At 41.6% G+C, this 23,116-nt stretch overlaps 1 protein-coding gene and 1 pseudogene across 1 annotated transcript; both read left to right on the top strand.

The window, feature by feature from the left end:
- The first annotated feature begins 494 nt into the window (after positions 1–494).
- On the top strand, positions 495–2,266 carry LOC113173673 (annotated as a pseudogene).
- Positions 2,267–7,844: 5,578 nt separating this feature from the next.
- LOC113172898 (tripartite motif-containing protein 16-like) lies at positions 7,845–18,298 on the top strand. The gene is made up of 2 exons (XM_026376406.1): positions 7,845–9,517; positions 18,246–18,298. The coding sequence occupies exons 1-2, from the start codon at positions 7,845–7,847 to the stop codon at positions 18,247–18,249; spliced, it is 1,677 nt and encodes a 558-aa protein (XP_026232191.1). The 3' UTR covers positions 18,250–18,298.
- Positions 18,299–23,116: the final 4,818 nt, after the last annotated feature.

The raw sequence follows: 23,116 nt of genomic DNA on the forward strand, positions 1-23,116 counted from the left end.
ATTACATTAAACTGGAAACTCTTCTCTTTCATGTTACACTGATGCTGAAGTTTGGATACTTAAATATTCCTTAACTGGAATATTGTTTTAAGCTGCCAAAGGCCCAGTGGAGACTGAAAACAACAACAACAAGAGGACGCCTTCAACCTACTAATCAGATAACAAGAGGTTAAAGTGCAGATAGATCTCTGTAGGAAATAGATTGATCTGAGTCAAAGTCAACAACAAAGACTGTAAAATGGGTTAAACAGTAACTCAACTGAACCAAAACCTAATGACTCCTCCTGTTTCTTCTCCCAAACACAGTGAGCTCCACTCTGTGCATTTATTTCCTTGTTCCCTCCTCTTCAGATCTACAGTTTGAGGATGGGTGGAACCAACATGTGGTGAAGTGTAAGAGCTGACAGACTCCATTCACTGCACAAACACATGTTGTTGAGATCAGAGCTCAAACTAGTTTCACTTCTAACAAAGTGAAACTCAGACAGTTGTTGACACTGAGAGGTGAAATGGCGCAGAAAGGAGTTCAGCTGGACCGAGAAACCTTCTCTTGTTGCATCTGTCTGGATCTACTGAAGGATCCTGTGGCTATTCCCTGTGGACACAGTTACTGTATGAACTGTATTAACAGTTTCTGGGATGAAGAGGATGGTAAGAAACTCTACAGCTGCCCTCAGTGTAGACAGACCTTCACACCGAGACCTGTGCTGGTTCATAGCACCATGTTAGCAGTTTTAGTGGAGGAGCTGAAGAAGACTGGACTCCAAGCTGCTCCTGCTGATCACTGCTATGCTGGACCTGAAGATGTGGCCTGTGATGTCTGCACTGGGAGAAAACTGAAAGCTCTCAAGTCCTGTCTTCAATGTCTGGCCTCTTACTGTGAGAAACACCTTCAGCCTCATTATGATGTAGCTCAGTTAAAGAAACACAAACTGGTGGAGCCCTCCAAGAAGCTCCAGGAGAACATCTGCTCTCGTCACGATGAGGTGATGAAGATGTTCTGTCGTACTGATCAGCAGTGTATCTGTTATCTCTGCTCTGTGGATCAACATAAAGGTCACGACACAGTCTCAGCTGCAGCAGAAAGGACTGAGAGGCAGAGAGAGCTGGAGGGGAGTCGACAAAAACTCCAGCAGAGAATCCAGGACAGAGAGAAAGAGGTGAAGCTGCTTCAACAGGAGGTGGAGGCTATCAATCACTCTGCTGGTAAAACAGTGGAGCACAGTGAGAAGATCTTCACTCAGCTGATTGGCCTCATGACAAAAGAAGGTCTGATGTGAAGCAGCAGATCAGATCCCAGCAGGAAACTGAAGTGAGTCGAGTCAAAGAGCTTCAGGAGAAGCTGGAGCAGGAGATCACTGAGCTGAAGAGGAAAGACGCTGAGCTGGAGCAGCTCTCACACACAGAGGATCACACCCAGTTTCTACACAACTACCCCTCAGTGTCAGCACTCAGTCAATCTACACACTCATCCAGCATCAATATCCGTCCTCTGAGATACTTTGAGGATGTGACAGCAGCTGTGTCAGAGCTCAGAGACAAACTACAGGACATTCTGAGGGAGACATGGACAAATATCTCACAGACAGTGACTGAAGTGGATGTTTTACTGTCAAATCCAGAACCAAAGACCAGAGCTGGATTCTTAAAATACTCACAAGAAATCACACTGGATCCAAACACAGCAAACAGATATCTGTTATTATCTGAGGGAAACAGAAAAGTTACAGTAATGAGTGAACATCAGTCTTATTCTAGTCACACAGACAGATTCACTGAATGTTATCAGGTCCTGAGTAGAGAGAGTCTGACTGGACGTTGTTACTGGGAGGTGGAGTGGAGCGGGAGAGGAGTTCATGTAGCAGTTGCATACAAGAATATCAGCAGAACAGGAAATGAAAGTCTATTTGGATTAAATGATAAATCTTGGTCATTAATATGTAACAACAGCAGTTACCTATTTATGTACAACAATATTCAAACTCCAGTCTCAGGTCCTCCGTCCTCCAGAATAGGAGTTTACCTGGATCACAGAGCAGGTGTTCTGTCCTTCTACAGCGTCTCTGAAACCATGACTCTCCTCCACAGAGTCCAGACCACATTCACTCAGCCTCTCTATGCTGGACTTTGGCTTTTTTCTTATAAAGGAGACACTGCAGAGTTCTGTAAAGTGAAATAGACAGAAGTCATGTATTTAATGTTTAATCTTATTTCTTCCTCATGTTTTTGTGACATTGCTTCACAGAAATCAGTCAAATCAAACAAGAATTGTCAGAACGTCTTTATTATCTCATCATTTCTTGATTCTTGTTGAATTCATTGAGTTGGAGCTGTTTCCTGTGTTTAGTCATGAAGGATATCACTGCTCATGACAACTTTTCTTTCCTCAAACTGACATTCCTTCTCAGGGAGCTTTTTCTTGCCACTGTCGCCCTCGACTTGTTCATCAGGGACAATCTGATTCATACACATTCACTGTTCATATAAACTTCAACAGTTTCTTTGGTTGTGTTAAGCTGCTTTGTGACAATTGTTAAAAACTCTGTACAAATAAAATTGAATTGAATTATTCTCACTGCTCAATAAATGAACATTAGGAGAAAGTCACTTTCTTCATGTCAAATTCTATTTTAATGACATGTAAGCTGCCTTGTTCTTCTCACTGTGATTGACTGAAACCATTTGACCACTTTCCCACCTGGTTCTTCTCTCTCTTTGTGTTGACTCTTCTCTTTCACTTCTAATGTTCTTACCACCCAACTACATCACTGTGCATAAGACTCTAACCCGACTATTATATGTTGTTAATAAGGAAGCGAACAGGACTTTAATGGACTTGTTGCTCTGTTTTACAGCAGCTGAGTTGTTCACTCTCTGGGAGTCCCACAGATACTCACATGAAGGAAGAGGCTGTAGGTTCAAACCTTTAAGCTGCTGTTGTGGAAATTTCCATCTGCTGGTGAAGAATGAAATAGAGACTTCTGCCGGCTGACAAAGTTTTATTCTTTGCAAAGAAGGTCAATCAACACGCTAGCGGTCAGAGTGAAGAAAGACCCTGAACAAAGGGAAATCAGGGTTTTTATACCTGGGGAACACCCCCCAGGTTGATGCCACCCCCTTTTGTCTGCTGTAGGTGTTACCACTGACTTCCTGAGATGTGGGTTTGCAGGAGTTTTCCGCAGGATTTCACATCCAGGTGACAGTTCCTGAGAGGCTCAGACAGCATGATCAAAAGACAAAATTTGTTTCATACTTTGGTGAGAAAACAGAAGGCTGGGTGTCTGAGGAAGTTAGATACTAGGAGATACAAAGCGCTTAAATTCAATTCAATTACAATTCCTCCCTTTTGATTATTCATTAATCATTAGACAATAACAACAACAGAGAAAGAAAGAAAAATAAATAAATAAATAAAATAATACGAGTTAACAACATTTCGTTAACCGTTCAACAATGATGGAAAAGCAGAATAGAAGAGGAAAATAAAATGTAATGTACGAAAAACAGTCACAACTGAATTATCTAACACATTCAATCCTAAATTTTAAAATGTATCATCATGGCAGTTGTATAAGAGAAAATGGAAAAAGAGTGATCGTTTACAGAATGTGATCAGAGTCAAAATATGAGCTGGAGTAATGATATGGATCAAGAATGGGAAACAAAGCTGAATTTTGGTCGCCATCATTAAGGCTTGCATTGTGTCCTCTTGCCAGAATGACAGTTTTTGGCAGGTTTGTAGGTGTAGGCGTCTATCAGTGTTGCCAAACATGAGAAAAGTCAGGATCAGGTGGTGCATGGTGTAGTTCTGTGGAAATCTTTTGTGTTCTCAGCTCTGCACGTCTGGTTGGTGTATGTTGAATGTAAGTGGTTCCTCGTGTCCTCTCCTCTTGTGCTTGGCCATCCTCGCGCCGTTGTCCTTCCTTCCGTTGTCTGTCCTCGCGTCGACAACTGAGTTCCTCTGTTGGCTCAGGGACCTTTCTGCAGGCGGCGTGTATCCATGTAGATCTCTCTGCGATCTTCACAGCAGTATGCCTCAGGATTCAGGAGCACCTGGAATGGGCCTCGCCAGCATTTGGAGTGCCAGTGTTTTCTTCTCAGGTCTTTTATCACCACCCACTCATCCAGGTTGGAGGTCATGGAGTGATGTGGAAGCTGGTGGTGGAAGGGCTGACTTCACCTGTTGAGAGACTGCATTATGTGTAGCACAAAACCATGCATGATTGACAGAACTTCTGAGTGTGAACTGAAAAGCCGGCGTCCAACATTCCCCCTTTTGACACATGGTTTAACCCATGTGTCAGTTTTACAAAGTGAGGAAAGAAATGATTAGGCAGGCAAGGTTTGTTATCAGGTCCCCACCACATTGCCTCTGTCTGTGTGGCACCACAGTGGTTCCACAACAGCTTCTCTTGTGGTGTGGCAAAGTATTGCTGTAAGAGAGGTGAGCAGAGAGATTGTGGTTGAAACAAATACAGGATTGAAGATGAAAGGCTTTTTGCAGCGGCATCAGCTTTTGCATTTCCTAGAGAGACAGAGTCTGAGTTGTTAGTGTGAGCCAGACATTTACAAACAGCAATTGATTTTGGGAGTAGTATGGCATCTAAAAGAGCCGCAACCTTGTCGTGGTGGTTAATGGGTTTTCCATCAGATTTCAAGAATTGTCTGTGTTTCCATAAAGTGCCGAAATCATGTACAACACCAAATGCATATCTAGAGTCAGTGTAGATGGTTGATCTTTATCTCTGATTATCTTGACAGGGAATAAAGGTGTACGTACTGGTGATCAGTCATCACAGGGAACAATTACCCCTGCTGTTTTAAGAGATTCAAAGACTGATGTAATATCATTGATGGCTTCCTGTTTAAGTAGATATGGAGTCTTGCAAGGTCTAAAGTCTGATTTTGGAGTGAGGACAACCAGTTCACAATTTCTGATGAGGCCAACATCATATTTACTGACAGCCCACAGTGTCTTAGGGACTTCCTGTAGGGCTGTAATAGTTGTAGGTTGTTCTCAAGACAAAAAGGAAAAAGATTTAGAGGTAAAAAAAGAATTTTAGAAGAAAAAAAAAGATTTAGAAGCGCTTTTTGGTACCAGCCGGATTGTTTTTGGGTGTGCACAACAGATAAAACTTAAGTTAAACTTTTTAGAATATCACTGCAGTTTTGGTGAAAATAAAATAGATCGATCAGATGTTAATTGCCAATTGGCTGCACGCTGACATGATTTCATAAATGGACCCAGTTGTCTGATGTGTGTGAATGTAAGTTTGTCAGAGCTTTCCCTCAACCAACTTTTCTCATATGACTCATCAGGTCCTGGTGACACATGAGAGGTTCATTGCACATCCTCTGGTGCCATGAAATCTGTTGCAGCTGTTGAAGCTAGTCTCTTTGATTCTGTAACAAGCTCAGAAGAGATTGTTGTTGTTTGCTATTTCCACTGATATGTATATGTCAGGTTTGGGGTATAGTGAACAAAGGAGTGTGAAACATTTGGTACCAGATCAGCTAGTCTGTGGACTTTTGACACCGTCTGGGGTTGAGATCAAACAGAGGCCTAATTTGCACATCAGGTCTCTGCCCTTCTTACTTCAGAGAATAAGAAGGCATGTTTGAAATTTGTTAAGATCCATCCACACCATTGAGTGGAATGGTGATGTTCTCTCTAATTGTTTGACCTGATGAACCAACACATATGTTACACTTAATGTAGGCAGATGTATACTGAACATATGTTAGAGGAATTGCAATTGTTTGAGCTCTCAGTGGATTGTGTATTATTGTGTTCAGTATGTGTGTGTGAGTGTGGTGCAGTACCTTCCTTTTGTCTCATAAGTTGGTTTGGCTTGTCAGCAGGAGTCCATCCCTCTCCGACAACCCTCAGCCTCTCTCAGTCCAACTTGTTTTCTGGTGTTGATGAGGTGTTTCTGTTAGAATCACGTTTCCAATGTCCACGTTGGCCACAGAGAAGACAGATATCATTTGAGGTTTGTCTTCTCCAGTTCCTGCGGTGACCGCGATCCTTCCTTCGATGATCGTAGCTTGATTGTCTCTGTTCTCGGACTGTGTTATACATGGTTATTGCTGCCAAGTGAATACGGGAAACTAAAGATGAATCTTCTGGTCCAGATATTTCAACCATGGACATGTTGAAGGCTGCATTTTGATTGGGATGGTGCAGTCTATGTGCAATTGGAGAAGATGGAGTGGTCATAGAGTTTTGTGGTAGACCAGGTACTTCAGGATGAGCTGCTCCAGAATTTGTTTCTTGTTGTGGTGTGGTGGAATCTATTTGTTGTCCTCTGAGTATTGTAGAGTTGTATGGTGGTGGAGCTGGAGGATGAAGGGATGGGTTGCCGTCGAGGTCTGGATACAGCTTCAAAGCCGCCAACTGTAGAAACAAAGAAGAGGAGATCTGCAAGTCTGGTGTTCTTTGTGTGTGTGAATTTTGCTTTTCTTGAATTTAAGTTTTTTTGCGTGAAAAGAGTAACTGTTTCTTCATGGTTTTCCTATTTTGTGACTTTGCTTCCCCTTTCCACATCTGAAAACATTCTTTTTGCATTTCCATAATTTCTAATTTTTTAACAGAAATATTCCAAACTCAGCTGTCCAGACATTTAAAATTTTTAACTTTTATCCCCATATTTCTTTCTCATAACATCCACAATCGGTTCTTCCGGAGGTCCAACCTAAACAGAAACCTTACTCCATTCTAAATGTGGAGGCCGCGCGCAGCAGTTACAATACAGACGTCTCTGTAAAGACCCCCTCGTTAGGCTCAAGTGAAAAAAGCCGTTATTTTAGTTTAAGGTACAAATAATAAAACCCTTTATTTCGTTATTTTGTTTGCTTACAAGGTAAGCATGATATATAAAATTGAGCTTTACTGAAAAACACATTTTAGGATTTTGTTGTAAACATAGACAACTCGTGTTTGATTCAAACGATGACACAAAAAGTCTGATTTTCTCCAATTTACAGTATTTAGCATCATTTAACCTGTAAAGTGATGGAAATTAAAAACTGGAAGATTATACTTAAAGGAACAATATGTAGCACTGACACCAAGTGTTTCAAAGCGGTACTGTAGAACAAATTTAAAGTATTTGACAGAGCTGAAGCTGAAAATTTGGTGTAAATAGCTTCTGACAAGCTTTTTTCTTTCAGCTGCAGTAATGTTAATATGAAACTTATTAATTATGAAACACTAAAAACATTCAAGGAGAAAAACAGCTGTCAGTTTAGTTTGATGGTTTACGGTTGGTTCTGTCAGTACAGTTTGTCAGTGAATCCACACTGGTCTATATTTGTATAGAAATAATAAAGTGCTGCTGGTTTCTGTGCTATTTTATCTTGACCTCCTGGAATGAAATGAGCAGCTGACTTGTTGTTTTAGGTTCAGAGATCATGTCGTTTCCTAGTGTGTAGTTCATGGTACCTTTATTTAAAGTATAATGAATTTACTGAGTCATTAGACTTTAATGAATTAAAACAAATTAAAGTTAATAAAAAGCTCAGAAACATGTAAGAACACAACAAAGGGTTAAACACACAGTTTCTCTCTAAAACCGCTCCTGTTCCTGGAATGAACCAAAGCCTGATGACCCTCCCTTTACTTCCTGCTCTCAAACACAGTGAGCTCCACTCTGTCCATTTATTTCCTTGTTCCCTCCTCTTCAGATCTACAGTTTGAGGATGGGTGGAACCAACATGTGGTGAAGTGTAAGAGCTGACAGACTCCATTCACTGCACAAACACATGTTGTTGAGATCAGAGCTCAAACTAGTTTCACTTCTAACAAAGTGAAACTCAGACAGTTGTTGACACTGTGAAGTGAAATGGCGCAGAAAGGAGTTCAGCTGGACCGAGAAACCTTCTCTTGTTCCATCTGTCTGGATCTACTGAAGGATCCTGTGACTATTCCCTGTGGACACAGTTACTGTATGAACTGTATAAACAGTTTCTGGGATGAAGAGGATGGTAAGAAACTCTACAGCTGCCCTCAGTGTAGACAGACCTTCACACCGAGACCTGTGCTGGTTAAAAACACCATGTTAGCAGTTTTAGTGGAGGAGCTGAAGAAGACTGGACTCCAAGCTGCTCCTGCTGATCACTGCTATGCTGGACCTGAAGATGTGGCCTGTGATGTCTGCACTGGGAGAAAACTGAAAGCTCTCAAGTCCTGTCTTCAATGTCTGGTTTCATACTGTGAGAAACACCTTCAGCCTCATTATGAATCACCTTCATTTGACAAACACAAACTGGTGGAGCCCTCCAAGAAGCTCCAGGAGAACATCTGCTCTCGTCACGATGAGGTGATGAAGATGTTCTGTCGTACTGATCAGCAGTGTATCTGTTATCTCTGCTCTGTGGATCAACATAAAGGTCACGACACAGTCTCAGCTGCAGCAGAAAGGACTGAGAGGCAGAGAGAGCTGGAGGGGAGTCGACAAAAACTCCAGCAGAGAATCCAGGACAGAGAGAAAGAGGTGAAGCTGCTTCAACAGGAGGTGGAGGCTATCAATCACTCTGCTGGTCAAACAGTGGAGCACAGTGAGAAGATCTTCACTCAGCTGATTGGTCTCATTGACAAAAGAAGGTCTGATGTGAAGCAGCAGATCAGATCCCAGCAGGAAACTGAAGTGAGTCGAGTCAAAGAGCTTCAGGAGAAGCTGGAGCAGGAGATCACTGAGCTGAAGAGGAAAGACGCTGAGCTGGAGCAGCTCTCACACACAGAGGATCACAACCAGTTTCTACACAACTACCCCTCAGTGTCAGCACTCAGTCAATCTACACACTCATCCAGCATCAATATCCGTCCTCTGAGATACTTTGAGGATGTGACAGCAGCTGTGTCAGAGCTCAGAGACAAACTACAGGACATTCTGAGGGAGACATGGACAAATATCTCACAGACAGAGACTGAAGTGGATGTTTTACTGTCAAATCCAGAACCAAAGACCAGAGCTGGATTCTTAAAATACTCACAAGAAATCACACTGGATCCAAACACAGCAAACACAAAACTGTTATTATCTGAGGGAAACAGAACAGTTACATTAATGAGTGAACAACAGTCTTATTCTAGTCACACAGACAGATTCATTGAAGATTATCAGGTCCTGAGTAGAGAGAGTCTGACTGGACGTTGTTACTGGGAGGTGGAGTGGAGCGGGAGAGGAGTTCATGTAGCAGTCGCATACAAGAATATCAGCAGAACAGGGAACTGGAAGGAATGTTGTTTTGGATACAATGATAAATCTTGGTCATTAAGATGTGACAACAGCAGTTACGTATTTAGGTACAACAATATCAGAACTCCAGTCTCAGGTCCTCCGTCCTCCAGAATAGGAGTTTACCTGGATCACAGAGCAGGTGTTCTGTCCTTCTACAGCGTCTCTGAAACCATGACTCTCCTCCACAGAGTCCAGACCACATTCACTCAGCCTCTCTATGCTGGACTTTGCCTTGATGTCTCTTATGGAGACACTGCAGAGTTCAGTAAACTGAAATAGACAGAAGTAATGTATTTAATGTTTAATCTTATTTCTTCATGTTTTTGTGACATTACTTCACAGAAATCAGTCAAATCAAACAAGAATTGTCAGAACGTCTTTATTATCTCATCATTTCTTGATTCTTGTTGAATTCATTGAGTTGGAGCTGTTTCCTGTGTTTAGTCATGAAGGATATCACTGCTCATGACAACTTTTCTTTACTCAAACTGACATTACTCCACATGACAATAACTTCTCTCTGCTCATAACGTTTGTTGAATATTTCTTTGAATGGATTTGTCTGCTGATGTTTTTCTTCCACTGCATATGTACAGAAATCACAACATGTTTCTTAGAAATCCAACCTAGAAATTGATGGTTCTTTATCAAAGGGATGTTGTTCTGAACATTGTGTAAATTGAAATGGAGTAAATTTGACAGATCTAATAAAACAGTAAATACTGTGATGACAAGAAGTAAAGATGCTGTTTATCTTTTGTTCACATAACTGAGAGTCTTCATTAAACCAACTCTATGAATGAAGTCGATCTTTACATGAAACCTGAAATACATGTTAACATTAAATGTAGACAATGAATCACCTATATATACATCATAACACTCTCATCAGAAGCTTCAGCTAATGAACAAAGATCTGTTACACAGCTATTTATCTGAATCATGTCCCACTCTCTTTCTCACCAAACTTTACAACACTTCCTGTCTTCTTATCCTCATGGTCGGAGTCAGCAGCACCCGTTCTGTCTCACACGTCTGTCTCTTCATGGTGATGAGTGTCTCTATCCTAAAATATCTGCTCCTCCAGACATTGAATCAGAGCAAAGAAAGTTCCTTGGTCTGTAAAATACATGAAGATGCAGGAACTGTTGGAACATTATTAATAATTTTAACAGCAGTGGTCTGTTTTAAAATAATATGGTTCAGATTTAACTTTAAATATAAAACGCATATTTCTTGTAACTAGAGTCACTAGAGTAAATTCATACAAATATCCTACAAACACCACCTTTCTCTACCAGTAACTTATCCAGTGTCACGGTTCCAGTTACTCCTTCCTGTCTGTCCCTCATTACCTTATTTGGTCTGTTACCTGTTTAATTCCCGCTCTTTATAAGCAGGTACATTGTCTCCTACCACCTGTTCGACCTGAGAGAAACACTATCCAGCCTTTACCTTCAGACTGCTCCGACCCTCTGGTACCGTGAGTGTATTCTCACCTGATCTGTTCTCTCCCTCTTCTTCTCCTTTGTTGTAGAAATGTTTCCTTTCTCTCTAAATGTATTAAAATCTTAGTAGACTTCAAGGAAGGACTCAGTGTGATGAACCATCTCAATTTAATACACACATGCCGGCATGGAGAAAACACCACAATCGTGTAAATGTCTTGCTCTACCTCTCTCTAACCCTCATACTTATACTTCCCTCCACATGATTCCTGAGGAACTAGGTATATGTACCATAAAGAAAACATAAATTCTTCTACACATAGGCTGAATGTTTATACCATAAATTCCCACTAGAGGTCTGTGTTTTTCACTCGTGACCTTGTGACCCAGAACCCATCTCCTACCCATGTCCTGTCTGTGAACCCTTGTCCTGTTTAGTATCTCTTGCCTTCTCTCATACAGAAGTTGCTCTTTTCTCCTACACCTTCCTCTTAGTACCGGACCTGATTCTGTCCTCATTCCTCTCCTCACTCAACCCAGCTCTGTTTATTCTTTGGACCTCCCTGTGAATAACCTTGACCCTCTCTAGACAGTAGAGATATCTAGTTGCTTCTGCAAACCATCTCACCCAGAACTTTTCTACCATTACCAGCCAGAGTCTCCACCTGTCTCCTTCAGCTCCAGTTACTCTCCGTCTGAACGATCATCTTGGTAGAGACATCAGACTCACCTCTCAACCTCGGCAACCACTTCCGGATCACCACCATCATTGTCACTGCTGATTCTCTGGATCTCTACAGCAGCTCACACCCAGACCTTCACACTAACCTGATGCCACCTCCTCCCAGCTGGTACCCCGCTGAACTCCCTGATTCACCATTTGCACATTTAAAGCCAGACTGATTTACATCAAGGAGGTTGTTGGAGAGGTTATAGAGTGGTCACTCCACAGAGACGGCACTTCTGACTGTTGTGGAATCCCTACAGGTGGCAAGAGCTGCAGGTAAGTCCTCTGTCTTAATTCTGTTAGACCTATGCAGCCTTTGACACTGTGAACCATCAGATCCTTATGACTGCACTCTCTGACTTGGGCATCTCTGGTTCAGCTCTAGCCTGGCTTCGGTCTTACTTGTCTGGACAAACCTTCAAGGTATCCTGGCAGGGGAGTGACTCTGACTCTCATAACCTCTCCACCGGTGCTGCAGGTTTACTTGTGGTTCCTAGAGTTTCTAAATGTAGAATGGGAAGCAGAGCCTTTAACTATCAAGCCCCTCTCCTGTGGAACCAGCTCTTAGTTCAGGTTCTGGAGGCAGACACCCTCTCCACATTTAAGACTAGATTTAAAACTTTCCTTTTGTATAAAGCTTATAGTTAGAGATGGATCAGGTGACTCTGAACCATCTCTTAGTTATGCTGATATAGGTTAGTCTGCTGGGGGACCTCTACTGATAAACTGAGCTCCTCTCCTCTTTCCTTTTCATGTCATTAACTTTGTGTCTTCTCTCTCCTGTAGTTGTGTTTCTTCCTCTCTGTCTCCCTCTCTGTACTTTTCTGCAGGTATCCTCGGCCTGGAGCTGTACATCTCCAGAATCCAGTTCATCTGCCCAATGTTCTTGCTGCTTGTTGTTGTCTTTGTTGCCTGCTGTTCTTTTCTCTCTTCTCTTTCCACTCACCCCAACTGGTCGAGGCAGATGGCCGCCCACTATGAGCCTGGTTCTGCTGGAGGTTTCTTCCTCTAAAGGGAGTTTTTCCTCTCCACTGTTGCCTAAAGCTTGCTCAAATGGGATTGTTGGGTTTTCTATATACTTTTTTGTATAATTATTAGTCATGGGCAAATAAAACTGAGGCTACAGAGCTTGTGTCACTCTTCCTGAAGTGCAGTGATTTGAAATGCTGTGTCGGAGCTTGTATCGAAACACCTGTGTCATGTGACCGATGACGTTCGAAGCTGTTTCGCTTCGCGCTTCATTCCTTCAAAATGTTTGAAGCTTTTTATTGGCTCAGAGTCTTTCAGTGTGTGTCATTGGCTCATGGCGTTTCAATGCATTCTGAGTGCTGCCAGTGACAGCTTGACAGCTTTTACAGATTTGAGTGGTTTGGTGCTGTATCAGCTATATACGATGCTTCATTATGCTTCAAAATGAGGTTGTGCGGAAACAGAGATTTGGAGAGTGACAGTATTTTGGCAAGTTTCATGGCGAGTACCACCAATAAGCGACGTTCTAAGGTTTGGGATCATTTTGATCTCATACCACCAGATATGGTATAATACAGTTTATGACATACATTTTATGTTTCCACAATTGAATTGTATTTTTCATTTTTAAATGGGTCTCAAGATTACAATTTGCTTGTAGGTGCGGTGTTTGCTCTGCACACAAGAGTTGTCTTACAGCAACAATAAATCATCTATGCTGCGACACTTGCGTGCCAGACATGAGCCGTCTGAAACCTGCGACAGTAGAAAAAGTTAGATTTCTCAATAAAAACCTGTGAAGACAACTGACGTGTCTGCTTCTGTAAATAATCATTTCAAATCAACCATACAAGTCCTCAACTGACAAACTATTATCTTTAAAGGTTTTCCTTAAAAACACATCACACAAAAAAAGATACGTTGCTGAATTCAAACACTGATCATTTGCAAAGTAGGAAGGATCTCTAATCCTGTTAGGGATAATAAACCCTAATAAACTATAATACTATAATTTGCATTGATTCTTTGGGTTAATCTGGAATGTGTTTTCGAGTATGGGAGAGAGCATCTGCATATTTTATTGTAATGACTATATAATCATTATTTTGTATGATTGAAGAAAACACTTGAATGACCACACAGACTTTTCTGAACTTTTATTGAAACAGTGACAGAGCTTCAGTCGTGCCCTTTAGAGGTTGCTATGGCTTCAGTTGTCCATTAGATGTCACCGTCACTGAGGTCTTCATGAGGCTTCATTTACCCACCACTAATAATTATACACTGGGAAAATACTAATTCTGGTATTTTTACTTCCTTTTGTCAAACACTAGACAACTTGTATAAAACCACGTGAGAAGTTCAGAGGGGAGACGTCTGACAACGTCTTTACATGAGAAGGAACCACAGCCTGTTTCTAAAAGGGGCTACGAGCCCAAAAGGTTCAGAACCAGCGAGTTTGTTCTTTAACAGTATAAAGTGTAAAGTTATCATGTTTTGAAGTGGATCAAATGAAGAAGATGGAATAGAGAGTGTGACCATTCTCCTCTTTATTAGTTGTTTTAAAGAGTGAGAACAAACATGTTTGATTTCCAGTATTCAGTCCCATAACTAATCAGTATTTTCTACAGTACTTGGTTTGAATTCTTTTCCTTTCCACTTCATTTCCAGTCTCTACTCCTTCTTCTCACATAATCTTGTTTTCTTCCAGTGTATCTACATTTTTACAACAACCCTTCATTTAAATGAACTTGTCTCACTTGTCATTCTTCAGATTTTCTATGTGTGGATTTTGTCCAGTCAGCAGACTCCTGTGCTCCGTATACACTCGTGTGTCATGTTTGTTCACTCACAGATCGATGTAGAACAATTACAAGTGAAGAATTCCCTCTGTTTCACTCTCGTTCCACGGTTCTGACAACACGAGGTCAAACCAGCGGGCGGCAGGAAACCTGCAACCAGGATGTAGTGAATATGTTCTACTGATTTTATGCTGCTGACAACAAAACTGCTTTTCTGAGTGAACATCTGTAAAAATGAAGTGTAAAGAAAAGAGATGAGATGTTTTGAGCAGCATTACTTTGTTAGATAGTTGTGTGATTTACATCAACTACCGCACAGAGCTTTATTAGTAATCTTCCAGAGTTATCAACTTTGATTGGATCACCGTCTGACACCACAGAACTAGACCAGGCGACTGAATATCTCGAGTCGTCATTACGTTATACCTTAGATAATGTAGCTCCAGTTAAAAGAAAAGTCATCAGAGATAAGAAACTTGCTCCTTGGTATAACGATGACACGCTCGTCTTAAAACAGACTTCTCGAAAGTTAGAACGTAAATGGCGCCAAACTAAATTGTTAGTATTCCAGATAGCGTGGAAGGAGAGCATCCTGAACTATAAAAAAGCTCTTAGTGCAGCTAGATCAACGTATCTCTCCACTCTCATAGAAAACAACAAAAATAACCCTAGATTTTTATTTAATACAGTAGCCAAATTAACTAGAAAGAAGACCACTGCAGATATCTCCATAACAACGTTGTGCAGTAGCGAGGACTTCATGAACTTTTTCAATAACAACATTGTAAATATAAGGCAGAAAATTCAGGCTTTAAAACCAGACAATTTAGTTGACGCAGGTGACGAGCTAACCTCAGCAGATCAGTACCTAGATTACTTTACTCCTCTTGAAGAGAATGAACTAATTTCACTCATCTCTTCTGCAAAATCTTCAACCTGCACATTAGACCCCATACCGACACACTTTCTAAAACAGATAGTGCCAGAAATAATAGAACCCCTGCTGACAATCATAAATTCCTCACTCAGCTGTGGGTATGTCCCGAAGTGTTTTAAATTAGCAGTTATTAAACCGCTAATCAAGAAACCTGATCTCGACCCCTGTCAGCTGTCAAATTACAGGCCGATATCAAACCTCCCCTTTATCTCTAAGATTCTCGAAAAGATAGTAGCTGGGCAGCTATCCTCGTATCTTCATAGAAATAACATACATGAACTCTATCAGTCAGGATTTAGGCCTCATCACAGCACAGAGACGGCACTTGTTAAAGTAGTAAATGACCTCCTATTGGCCGCTGATCAGGGTAGTGTCTCTATGCTTGTGCTACTCGATCTCAGTGCAGCTTTCGACACCATTGACCATAGTATTCTCCTTCACAGACTAGAAAATGTTGTTGGAATTAGGGGAACGGCCCTCTCCTGGCTTAGGTCCTATTTGACCGATCGTTATCAGTATGTAGATCTAAATGGCGATTACTCCACATGCTCTCCAGTGGAGTTTGGTGTTCCACAGGGTTCAGTTTTAGGCCCCCTGCTTTTTTCCCTCTACATGCTTCCTCTGGGCAACATTATCCGTAAACATGGTATTAACTTTCATTGTTATGCTGACGACACACAGTTATATGTTTCATCAAAACCAGATGAGATCAAACTGCTTAATAAAGTTGAGCAATGTGTAAAGGATATACGAGACTGGATGCTAATTAACTTCCTTCTGCTAAATCCTGATAAGACAGAAGTACTAGTTATAGGATCATCTGCAGCTAGAAGCAAGATGTTAGACCACACCGTAACTCTAGATGGCCTTTCCGTTACATCTAGTGCAACAGTCAAAGACCTTGGTGTGATTCTAGATTCCAGTCTTTCATTTGAAGCTCATGTAGATAATGTCACCAGGACAGCTTTCTTTCACCTCAGAAATATTGCCAAGATAAGGAATATTTTGTCACTAAATGATGCAGAAAAATTAGTCCATGCTTTCATCACCTCTAGGTTGGACTACTGTAATGCCTCACTGTCTGGCTGTTCAACCAGGTGCATAAACAAGCTTCAGTTAGTTCAGAATGCAGCAGCGAGAGTCCTCACTCGAACCAGAAGATATGAGCACATCACCCCTATCTTATCTACACTTCATTGGCTCCCCGTGAAATTTCGCATTGATTTTAAAATACTACTTTTGACATTTAAAGCATTAAATGGTCCTGCGCCGCATTATCTAAATGAACTGCTAGTGTCTTATGATCCACCACGCCTACTTCGCTCAAAGGATGCTGGCTGCCTGTCAGTACCTCGTATCCTAAAAACTACAGCTGGGGGCAGAGCTTTTTCTTACAAAGCCCCAAAGTTATGGAATAGCCTTCCAAATAGCGTTCGGGACTCACACACAGTCTCAGTGTTTAAGTCTGGGCTGAAAACCTATTTATTTAGTCAAGCATTTTGTAAATAGATGTGGGAAGGACTCTTGGATGTAGAGCATTATGGTGAACTGGTATGTTTAGATGCTGTCTTCCCAACTCTCACTGATCACTCAGGTTTGTTGATGGTGAAGTGTTCGGTTGCTCTACATCCCAGGGAGCCCTCATTTCTGTGTTTCCTTCTGGCCCACCATTTTAGTTAGGCTGTCATAATTAGGACTCCAAGCTGCTCCTGCTGATCACTGCTATGCTGGACCTGAAGATGTGGCCTGTGATGTCTGCACTGGGAGAAAACTGAAAGCTCTCAAATCCTGTCTTCAATGTCTGGCCTCTTACTGTGAGAAACACCTTCAGCCTCATTATGATGTAGCTCAGTTAAAGAAACACAAACTGGTGGAGCCCTCCAAGAAGCTCCAGGAGAACATCTGCTCTCGTCACGATGAGGTGATGAAGATGTTCTGTCGTACTGATCAGCAGTGTATCTGTTATCTCTGCTCTGTGGATCAACATAAAGGTCACGACACAGTCTCAGCTGCAGCAGAAAGGACTGAGAGGCAGAGAGAGCTGGAGGGGAGTCGACAAAAACTCCAGCAGAGAATCCAGGACAGAGAGAAAGAGGTGAAGCTGCTTCAACAGGAGGTGGAGGCTATCAATCACTCTGCTGGTAAAACAGTGGAGCACAGTGAGAAGATCTTCACTCAGCTGATTGGTCTCATTGACAAAAGAAGGTCTGATGTGAAGCAGCAGATCAGATCCCAGCAGGAAACTGAAGTGAGTCGAGTCAAAGAGCTTCAGGAGAAGCTGGAGCAGGAGATCACTGAGCTGAAGAGGAAAGACGCTGAGCTGGAGCAGCTCTCACACACAGAGGATCACACCCAGTTTCTACACAACTACCCCTCAGTGTCAGCACTCAGTCAATCTACACACTCATCCAGCATCAATATCCGTCCTCTGAGATACTTTGAGGATGTGACAGCAGCTGTGTCAGAGCTCAGAGACAAACTACAGGACATTCTGAGGGACACATGGACAAATATCTCACAGACAGTGACTGAAGTGGATGTTTTACTTTCAAATCCAGAACCAAAGACCAGAGCTGGATTCTTAAAATACTCACAAGAAATCACACTGGATCCAAACACAGCAAACGAATATCTGTTATTATCTGAGGGAAACAGAAAAGTTACAGTAATGATTCAACATCAGTCTTATTCTAGTCACACAGACAGATTCACTAGATGTTATCAGGTCCTGAGTAGAGAGAGTCTGACTGGATGTTGTTACTGGGAGGTGGAGTGGAGCGGGACAGAAGGAGTTAATGTAGCAGTCGCATACAAGAATATCAGGAGAACAGGGAGCAGGAAGGAATGTAGATTTGGATTCAATGATAAATCTTGGACTTTAGGATGTGGCACCAACAGTTACGTATTTAGGTACAACAATATCCACACTCCAGTCTCAGGTCCTCCGTCCTCCAGAATAGGAGTTTACCTGGATCACAGAGCAGGTGTTCTGTCCTTCTACAGCGTCTCTCAAAACATGACTCTCCTCCACAGAGTCCAGACCACATTCACTCAGCCTCTCTATGCTGGACTTTGGCTCTTAAATTATGCTGGAGACACTGCAGAGTTCAGTAAACTGAAATAGACAGAAGTAATGTATTTAATGTTTAATCTTATTTCTTCCTCATGTTTTTGTGACATTACTTCACAGAAATCAGTCAAATCAAACAAGAATTGTCAGAACGTCTTTATTATCTCATCATTTCTTGATTCTTGTTGAATTCATTGAGTAGAGCTGTTTCCTGTGTTTAGTCATGAAGGATATCACTGCTCATGACAACTTTTCTTTCCTCAAACTGACATTACTCCACATGACAATAACTTCTCTCTGCTCATAACGTTTGTTGAATATTTCTTTGAATGGATTTGTCTGCTGATGTTTTTCTTCCACTGCATATGTACAGAAATCACAACAGATTTCTTAGAAATCCAACCTAGAAATTGATGGTTCTTTATCAAAGGGATGTTGTTCTGAACATTGTGTAAATTGAAATGGAGTAAATTTGACGGATCTAATAAAACAGTAAATACTGTGATGACAAGAAGTAAAGATGCTGTTTATCTTTTGTTCCCATAACTGAGAGTCTTCATTAAACCAACTTTTTAAGTAATTAAAAACAAATAAACCAAATATAAATGATATATAAAATGACATACATTCCACCTAGTGCTAATGCTAAGAACGTGCCCTGTGTACTTTACCGGACCTTCAGCAAACTGCAGAACACACACCCTAGTGGTTGTTTAGTTTAGTGTTGCCGGAGATTTCAGTCATACAAATTTTAGAGCTGTGCTCCCTAAATTTCATCAAAATGTGGACTGTGCAACCAAAGCGGAAAAACACGCTGGATGTTGTTTATACAACCACCCCGTCTGGCAGAGTTCTCAGAGATTATGCAGACCATCTGTCAGATATTTTCACCGGCATCTTCAACATCTCACCACTGTTGTCCCCAAGTGTTTCAAGACAATGACCGTTGTCCCTGTGCTGAAGAAACCATCTGTGTCCTGCCTCAATAATTACCGTCCTATTCACTCACTCTCATCATCTTGAAGTGCTTCGAGAGGCTCATCATAAGGCACATAAAGACCCTGCTGCCTGTAACACTGGATCCACTGCAGTAAACAAGGACTCGAATGCTGTCCATAGACTTTAGACAATATCATTCACCAACACATGATGGAGAAGCTGGGCCTGTTGGGCCTGAACACCTTCTTTTTATATAACTGGATCCTGGATTTCTTGCCTGGAAGACATCAGACAGTCTGGATCGCAAACAGCACTTCTAACACCATCATATTGAGCACTGGGGCCCCTCAGGGCTGTGTGCTTAGTCTCCTGCTGTTCACCCTGCTGACCCACGACTATACAGCAGTGCACAGCTTGAACCACATCATAGTTCACTGATGACATGACCGTGATGGGTCTCATGAGCAAGAACAACAAGTCGGCATACAGAGAGGAGGTGGAGAAGTTAACATACTGCTTTAAAGTCAACAACCTGTCTCATACAACGTAGACAAAACAAAAGAGATTGTAAACTTCAGGATGACACAACACGGCCACTCCACGCTTGACATCAACAGCTCCTCCGTGGAGATCGTAGAGAGCACCAAATTCCTTGGTGTTCACTTGGCAGAGAACCTCACCTTGTCCCTCAACCCCAGCTCCATAACAAAGAAGGCCCAGCAGCATCTTTACTTTCTGAGGAAACTTAGGAAGGCACGGCTTCCACCCACAACCTTCTACAGGGCCCCATCGAGAGCCCCCTGAGCAGCTGCATCACTGCCTGGTTTGGGAACTGCACTGTCTCGCAAGAGCCTAGAGCAAATAGTCAGGACGACTGACAAGATCGTCAGGGTCGCTCTTCCCTCCGTCATAGACATTTACACCACACGCTGCGTCTGTAAGGCCAGAAACATTGTGGCTGACCACACACACCTCACACACACTCTTCACTCTCCTGCCATCTGGAAAGAGGTACAGAAGCATTCAGGCCCTCATATTCAGACTGTGTAACAGTTTCTTTCCACAAACCATCAGACTTCTCAACACAAAAAGAACTGGACTGATACAAAAACACACACACACACACTCTTAACAAACTCTACAAAAACTGCTATTTTGCACATGTCTACCTCAGTGACAGTGTTGACACTTAAAATGTTATTAATCTTACTTTCATATGGACAATCCATCATGTACCGGACGGCGCTACTGGTCCATAGTCAGCAGTATCAGTAGCCACAGTATTAGCTCCATTAGTTGGACACAATGTTAAGGCATCTGATGTCACAGATAATCTTCTCCTCACACATGTGTGAAGAGAAGATTAGGAGAAGACAGCTCCCTCAGCACCAGAAGCAACCTCAGCCCAGACCAGATCTGTTTGCTCGTGGACCTGTGCCTCAACACCACCTACTTCACATACAGAGGTGACTTCTACAAACAGAGACATGGCTGTGCCATTGGTTCCCCAGTGTCACCCTTTGCAGCCAACCTATACATGGAAGAGGTAGAGAAGAAAGCTCTCAACTTTATCCCGGGGATGACACTGACCCACTGGTTCAGATACCTGGGTAAAGGTCAAGATCCAGGAGGTACAGGCTTTCACAGACCACATTAACTCAGTGGACACCAACATCAGTTTCACTAGAGAGGACACCAAAGACAACCGTTTGGCCTTCCTCGACTGTGCAGTCATCATTGGGACAGGCAGCAGACTGGAAATAGAGGTAGACACACCCACACTGACCAGTACCTGTTGTTTGACCCACATCACCCACTACAACACAAAATAGGACTCATCAGGACTTTGAACCATAGAGAACAAAACATTCCTACTTCCGTTGAAGCTCAAAAGAAGGAAGACGGGCATCTCAAGACTGCTCTTAAGACCTATGGGCCTTTAACAAGGCAGCTCCCTGTTCCAGACAAAGAACAAGGGACACAGTCCCAGGTTCAACGCAAAAACCTGGTCATACCTTACATGGCTGGCGTTTCAGAGAAGCTGAAAAGGATTTACAGAAAACACAGCATACCTGTCTACTTCAAATCCACCTAACCCTAACACACTTACACAGAAACTCGTCAGTCCCAAAGACTCCACGTCCTCCAAAACACAAAATGAGCAATATAGTGTCTGTGGTCCAGTGCAGTGGAAAATGCTCTAAACTGTACATTGGAGAAACCAAACAGTCGCTACACAGGAGGAGTAACCCCTCAGGACCTGTCTTCTATTGAACATGCTGCCCTTTCATCTATTCCCAAAAGGGCTAGAACCAGTTCATCCCTGCACCAGGTTGGACACACTTAACGACCCATTTTAGGTGTTAAGAGGGGGTTGGGCAGAGGTGTGACTATTACATCCTTTACATCTATTGTTTCACCTAACGAGTCCATTCAGGCCAAGGGGTGGAGTGAAACCAAACCTAAAGCATAAATTTGTGGTCTCTAAAGAACTATCTTTAGACTGAAGGAGCTACTTGGATGGATAGAAAAACGTTTCAACCTAACCAAAGGAAGTCCAGTTGCCATGATTCAACTTCCAGATATCCGACTACTTGAAAGTGAGATTTACTGAAAAACAAATATTTTTCTAAAGTATGATTTTGTTGCAAACACAGACAACTCATATGTTTGATTCAAATATTACCACATAAAATCTGACTTTCTTCAAATTACAGTATTCATCTATATTTATTTAACACCAAACAAGTAGGTAAGGTGACTTGACTGGAGTAAATCTTTCTTATGCTACAGACTGAAGACTTCAAATTAACTCTTGTACTCTTGTAGTGAAGATTAAAGTTTTATCAGTTTGTTTTATCATAGAAATACATGTTATGTATGATGCATATTTTAATGTGTAACATGCTTTAATTAAAAAATATAAAACATTGTTTCAAAGAAAGTTAATCACTGAGTAAAGGTTATTATTTACTCCATCATAAGTAGTTCACATAACAAATCAGTCCATGTGATTAGTTTTGATGTAGTGTAATAGGAGTTTGGACTGTACAGGACTGACTGTATTACTCATATTACTGTCTGCAATTGTATTTCTCATGACAGCTGTAAACTCCCAAAGGGAGAAAAAGCTTTGTTTCATGTCAGATCATAGTCCTGACAAATTACACATACTGTACTACATAAAGGGAGTTGTTTCTCTATTCCATTTATTTAACAGCTACTGTATAGTTGCACTGCTGAAAAGATTTTTACATAAGACACATAAAAAGCTCATGATGCCTTGTTAAAATGTCTGTCAGAATGTGAACTAGGTAAAATAATAATAAATAAATCTACTTCAACCAGCTGCTACAACAAATCCTATGAATAAATACTACACACATCAGTACTTTAGACTTCATCCTTTAAATTCCATTTAGCTGAACATCATTTATTAAGTGGTTCTCTCTCTCTCAAACCTCCTTTCTGCAAGTTCCACACTGTAGAATTTCCTTGTTCCCTCCTCCCATAAATTACAGTATTTAGCCTCATTTAACACCAAACAAGTAGGTAAGGTGATGGAAACTGAAAACTAAAAGTGTCTATTATCTAGAATATTCCACATTTCCAAGGCCATGTCAGTATTTTAACCTCCACTGTATTATCAGAAACCTCAGCTGCAGAAAATCGGACTGTGCACGTGTGACTGTAAACTAAGAACTGCCCTAAACTGGAAATACATCATTATAGTGTGTGTTACTCCGTGTTCTTCAGTGTTCAGTGTTTGATATTTGAGCATTTATCAGCCACTGAATAAAACCCTCTGTTTATCACTCAGCACTGTGACGTGCTGTTGTCAGAACACGATGTGAAGAAGCTTCATAGTTCTTCATACATGACATAATTGTCCATCTAGACGACCACTTGAAGATAAAATCAGACTGAAAACTGCTTTCAGACGGCACAGTCACTGCCGCCTTGTGTCACATGTCCTGATTTG

The sequence above is a fragment of the Anabas testudineus genome, unplaced genomic scaffold (genome assembly GCF_900324465.2).
Source record: "Anabas testudineus unplaced genomic scaffold, fAnaTes1.2 Contig285arrow_ctg1, whole genome shotgun sequence".
NCBI classification, from domain to species: Eukaryota; Metazoa; Chordata; class Actinopteri; order Anabantiformes; family Anabantidae; genus Anabas; species Anabas testudineus.